The following is a 6,270-nucleotide window of genomic DNA, read 5'->3' as shown; positions in this document are numbered from 1 at the left end:
AGACTTCAAGAAGGTTTGAAACAGATATTGGATTTATTGGTCAGCTATGAGTAGGAAAATACATTGGTAAAGAAAAAGAAGACCCTGTATATAAATATAATACTAACTAGTTAAAATTTGACCAAGAAGAAAGTTCCACTGAAGAGAACAGTAAAAGCCCTTGTTTACCATCAGACCATATTCAGTTTCCCATTTATCTTATTGAAGAGCTGCCTATAGACAAATGCAACATTCTTTGAGCTTAGTGCAGATAATGTGCTGGTTTTTGTTACATGAATGGTAAACAAGAGTTAGTCCAGTGCATTACACATTATACAGAAGTACTGTGAATAAAGACTAAGATATTCTATTTTAGACACTACTTAAACATACCAAGACACTTAAGTATTACAAATTTATGCAACCAAAAGAAAAGAATAGCAGTTAACATACTAAAAAATACTGTGTCCGGCTGGATGAAAAAGGCTTGCTACTTAAGCGGTTAACTGAATTTTTTTTAAGTTTTACAGTGTAATTAGTTTCCCCCCTCCCCCCAGTGGTGGCATAATTATTTTGTCTTTCATACAGGTTTTGTGTGGTTGAAAATGCAAACCATACGCTATTTTCTAAGTCTGTTCTAAAAAAAAACTTGAGAGATTTGCTAAAGTTACATCAAAGATGCATACGTCTTAAAGTCAGTTTGTCCAATGCTAGCCAAATTTACCTTTTTTTAATAAAAAGCTGCTAAAAAGACAAAATAATTACAACATGCACCGACTATATATGCTCTTTTTCCCCCCCTACTTGTGTTATGTTAAAAGCAGTAACTTGTGGTATTAGTCTTGTACTCTAATCAATTCTTTTAGTTAAAGGTATATTTCAATTTACACTTTGACACCCAGAATTCTTGGTAAATGTAAATAAAACAAGACAAGATATGGCTGACTGTACTTTAAGTGGAAAAAAGCCTGGTCTAACCTAAATAAATCCTTTCAACCCCAAAGATGTTCTGTGACTTTTGCTGTATGTGCTTTTACAACAAGAACACTGAAGGTACATTATGGCAACACCCAAAACCATCTCGAATAAAAATATTGCAAATAACCATTTTATGTTAAAAACTATGAAGCAAACATTTTGATTTTGTGAAGACACGGTTTATTGCCTTATTCTATGTTATAGCTGGAAATTGAGACTTCTGAGTTAGATTTGTTTGACACAGGAATATATTTTCTCTGAAAGATTGTTTGACAAGGTTTATCTCAGCTCTGTTTTGGTGCCATCTGGTCTTTCCCTATATTCAAAATATTTCTCCTTCCTTCAGCCCCCGAGTCATAGCTGCAGTCCAGTTAAAACCCAGTGAAGTCAAAGGAGTGTCTTCCATGTATTCAGTGGGTTTTCGACGGGGACCTGATGGACTAGTATAAAAGCTGGAGGAAATGGTCATTTAAATGGACCCTTAGACTGTAAGGTGACTAAGCAGGAACAGTTGTGTCTCCAGAAGCACAAGGGGCCATATTTTAACATGCTGTCATGAGTTCAAATATTTAAGACTAAGCAATACAGGAGAACACATATTGGATAAAGCTCAAACCTTTAGAATCTAACAAGTGCACTCAAGCTCCAGCATCTATTAAAGTAAATTATCCCCCGCTAAGAAATACAAAATGAGTAAGTGCTTCCCTTCCCCTTCTGTAAAGCTTTCTGGACTCAATACACAATCCAGATAATCAGAAAAGAAAAATAGTTTGCTCAGTTTGACAAGCTAAATTGGCTCATCATCACTGGAAATTGTCATGATGTACATTACCAAGACATCATTAAGGAAACATGAGTAAAACACCTTTTATTCACACTTTACAAAAAAACCCAAAAAAAACAAACAGAAAAAAAAATAACACTACGCATTAAGTCTACTACAGCAATACTACCAGCATTTCAATGTACTGATTATAAACTGGACATGTTTGGTGTTTCCACAACTAAAGCCAAAACAAAATAACCCCAAAAGATCAGGTCCCAGACAAGGATTCAAGATCAAAATTTCTCCTATTGAAATTTTAAAATGTACATTTTACATAACCGAGCTGTTTGCAATTTTTACTTTCAGCTTAAAACAGAACGGTTTGAGCACATTTATGTGCTGACTACTTTTCAATAAAATTTTGAATCATTATTACCAATCCACTCTCTTATATATAAAAATTCACAATATTTAGAAAGTTTTCTCTTAATGCTCAGTGTCCTTTTGCTTCCCTGCCCGCAGCTGAAACAAAAGCTGTTTAGACCAAGCTCTCTATCTCCTTTTTTTTTTTTTTTTTTACATTGATTATTCAAGTTGTATTAGTTTAAGGAGACGATAAATTCTCCCTTTTAGGATACAAATAGACAAGTTAAATTTGTAAGCTGTTATATACTTGGCTTCATGACACAAATGGCACTGAGGGTACACCTACAACTTTAGTCTTGCTTGACACTTTAAAATAAGACTTGGTCACTTTAAAAAAAAAAAATGATCTGAAGAATTGTCTTTGGGACCTGCATTGAAAATGCATTTATTTTACACTGCTTCATCAATAGAAAACGTAGGGTTGTTTTTTTTTTTTTTTTCCTTCAAGGAATTATACTTTCTGAAACTGAGGAACACACTTAAACGAAAGAGAATTCACATGACAGTAATTCTTAGTGGGAAAAACGGCACTGTGCAATGACACTGAAAGAAGCAGTGCATGGGTATTAGAAGCTAGAAACTGTGTACCCATAACCTGAACATGTTCAAAAAGTGTGATATTCAATGCTTCACAAAGGAAAAAAAAAAGATGCCACAGCTTATACAAAAGTATCTTCATAAAATTTTCACAAGTGTTAACATTATTTAAAAAAATAAAAGAGGATGCACAGGATCTCTCTGCATGCACAGGCAGTGCTAGTTGAGAACAAATTTAAGCAGGCACAGTGGAGATAGGACAAGTATTTAAAACAGAAATGAAGAAGCTGTACACAAGTATAAATTGTTCTTCAAAAGTCAGAGATGAGAAAAATATCTGAGTGTATACACATCAGCAATAACTTTCAATCCATACAGGTCTACTCATATTCACTGCTTAGCTTATCTGTTCTGCGAGAACTCTCTGCTTTTCTCTTTTGTTTTTTAAATCAGAAATAGACAGAATGTTTTTAGTTATGTCTGTAGATATTAAGATTTCTTAAGTTTGGATTTTAAAAGCAACGTTCTCAATTGAACATAAAAGTAGTACAAAAGGGCTAACGAAACCCTAACAGTGCAAATCATTAGCAGAGAAAACCTGTGACAACCTCTTTTACAAGCTGGCCTTTATAACACATGAAAACAGATAAAAATTTAGCCTTAGTTTACAATACAATCATTTTCCAAATCTGATTTTTCTTTTTTTTTTAAAGTACAAAATCTCATAAATCAGGTTTTCTGTTGTTCATATACAATCAATAAAGGCTAAATTCAAATTCTATATTTTACAAACAAGTCTGAAAAAGGAGGGAGTGAAGTACGGAAGAATGTTCTGTGGATGTTCCTACTGGCCTCAAAAAGTAGTGCTACAGATAACTGTGCAAAGAGAATATACTGTATAACAATTCCCTATTTCAAGGCATGAAAATGTCACGTTGGATAAAAGAAACAGGAAGGTTAATTGTAACGTATTAAAGAAAGGTGCGAACGCACCAATCGCTGTCGAACAGTATACAAAGTATATTGGGCTCAGAATTGTGTCTGTTGATAGCACCTGGCTTTTACTATGTCTTTAGCAAATAATTAGATTTAAGATTAAGATTATTAAGAAAAAAAAAAAATCCCTGTTGGCCATACCTCACTCCTCTATATTCAGATTTTACAATTGTACAAGTTAGATTGAGGTTGCCCTCTAAAATGTACTTGACTACCTCCTGCCAGGGAGATGGATTCCATTTACAGGAGGCAGGAAAGGCAGCAAAAGCTCCAGTTGTGCAAAAAGTGAGAAGTGGTCAGAAGGGATGAGTGGATGTGGACAACCACTTATATTGTTCTCTATTAACCAATGATGATCCAAAGGTCCAAGAATGCCAAGTATGTTTAACTGAGGTTTAGAGTAGAAGATGTAGTCAATAATACCCTAGAACAAGGAAAGAAAGAAAAATCGATTATTAGTATATATTCTTGACTCAAAGTATTGTTGCAAACAAAAGGTGAGGTCAGTATTAGGAGTAACTGAAATGCTACTGTTCCTTCTCCACAGCACATCACCCACCTAGGAGACTTCTGCTTCCTATATTCCATGGGTTGCTCAGTATAGATAAGGAAAACAGAAAGTAACGCTTCTCCTCTGCTTTTGTGGGTTGTAATTTCCAACCTCCTACAAAGCCTCAAGTCACAGTCCTGATTTTGAAAAGGAAAAGAACCATCTTTGCTTCCCCTGGGCAATGGAGCACAGAGTTTTCCAGTAGCAACATGGATTATTTCCTTGCAGTTGACAGCTTAAGTGTCCGTGTTGTACTACTTCATTTAGCTTGGAGTATTAAAATGCAAAATCTTCCTATTTACAGGGAGGGCTAACAGCACCCCAACTCTTGCTTATCTATTACAAGTTACTAACAAGAAAAAGGAAAATTTGGTTTCTAGGAGACTGAAGTGTTGGGTGCTACTTCACTATGTTTTAAACATAGATTTGTCGAGTTTCCTGTTAGCTACCCAAACAGATTAACTTCTTTGGTAAACAATCTCGTACAGCTAATCGCATTAGTTAAAACTTCAAAATGGAAAGCCTTTCCAAAGTATCAGCCAAGTCCTTACCTTGAAGTCAAATGTGTAATTTGTATAAGGCATTAGACCGTTCTCATAGGCACTCTTCAACTTGAAACCATGTGTAATTCTTCCATTTGTTGTTCCATTTTTCCCATTACAGCTGAAGTTAGTAAGACTTTCATTGTATCTCAGTTCCTTAAAATCTTTGTGGTTTGTTTCCACTCCACCAGTGCTCAAGTACTCAACAACACCTATCAGGAGAGAGATGTACATACAAGATGATATTAACAAGTGTTCAGCAAATAACTGTGTGTAGATTACTTTGAGTCATACACGCAACCTTAGGCATTATAAAAGCAAAATGTTAACATGTATACAATACAGTCAGCAGTAGAGTTCTTATAAAATATTTCAAAACAATGTATATTTCTGTCAAAAGGAAACGTCACCCAGAACAAAAAGATATGCTTTCATTAGAAAAAACTAGAAGGTTAATTCGGAACAGACTGACGGCAGGGGTAAGATGAAAGAAGTGGAAGTAAAATTCTGTAGGTGCTAGGTAGGCAGCTTCTGCCTCTCCTCGCCTCTATGCTCAAGTCTCAGCTTTCAACGTCCTTTAGCTAAAATGTTGCAAAAAAGCCAACTTCTCTAACACTACTTCAGATAAAGTTAACTTTAAAGAGGCTGCAAAGTCAAATTCACAAGTTATTTTTGGAAGATACCGTCTTCCTTTCCATTCCTGCATTGTAAGATAACAAAGAAAATGCTTTTGAAAGACCAGACGTCGCTACACTACTGCATAGGCAGTAAGGTCACTCGCAGAAGAAACACTTCTATCTTTTCTCTCTCCCTTCTGTTGTCTTAGTGTCTCTAGAGCTTATGATATCAAACAGAAAATTCTCTAAGTTGCAAACTCCTCTAAAAAAGTGAGACCTTAAAATTTAAATTGCTACACACTTGAAAGAGTCTTAAAAAAAAATAAGAAATAGAATTCTTACCAGAGTCTGGTAGAGAATTGAGATCTGCACACAGTACAAGTGGAATGGTTCCAAGTTCTCCCGAAACACCAGGTTTGAGACTACGAGAAGCTTTATCAATAATGTTCTTTACTTCGGACAGGAACATCATAGTCTGAACCAGCTTCACATCAGAATAATCTGGGTCCCAATGCATATGTGCATTAGCTACAAGAACTAGCTGCTTTTCCATCCCAAGGTGTGGCTTTCCAGCTAAAATTTAAAATCAATTATTTACCTTACATGGTCAGCAACAAAAAAACTACTATTATTAAATTTTAGACAAGATGTTTGAGGGGAGAAAAAAATAAAATAAAATACCAGTATAACTTGAAGAGGGTTAATACCATTTAGTTTAAGAGGGTCATACAACTCTTCTTCCATCTACTAAATGTTTTAGTTGATACAAAGCATCAGGAATTATCGTATTTCACATTCAAGACCATTAACAGATAGACTATCCTGTTACAGGGAATGCTTACATATTTAAGAATACTGTGAATTACTATAAATAACAGC

At 35.0% G+C, this 6,270-nt stretch overlaps 1 protein-coding gene across 2 annotated transcripts in view; it reads right to left on the bottom strand.

The window, feature by feature from the left end:
* Positions 1–1,799: 1,799 nt before the first annotated feature.
* The window catches only part of CNOT6 (CCR4-NOT transcription complex subunit 6), a 31,276-nt gene continuing 26,805 nt past the window's right edge, over positions 1,800–6,270 (bottom strand). For both annotated transcript variants that reach the window (XM_086621539.1, XM_086621540.1), the window contains exons 10-12: positions 5,734–5,964; positions 4,784–4,986; positions 1,800–4,106 (exon numbers count right to left, since the gene is read on the bottom strand). In XM_086621539.1, the coding sequence (XP_086477665.1) occupies positions 3,894–4,106; positions 4,784–4,986; positions 5,734–5,964 (647 nt within the window). In that variant the 3' untranslated portion in view covers positions 1,800–3,893. The remainder of the gene's footprint in view (positions 4,107–4,783; positions 4,987–5,733; positions 5,965–6,270) is intronic.

The sequence above is a fragment of the Tauraco erythrolophus genome, chromosome 16, assembly GCF_009769465.1.
Source record: "Tauraco erythrolophus isolate bTauEry1 chromosome 16, bTauEry1.pri, whole genome shotgun sequence".
Classification (NCBI taxonomy): Eukaryota; Metazoa; Chordata; class Aves; order Musophagiformes; family Musophagidae; genus Tauraco; species Tauraco erythrolophus.
Note: the sequence above shows the minus strand (reverse complement) of the source record. Positions and strands in the feature narration are given on the sequence as shown.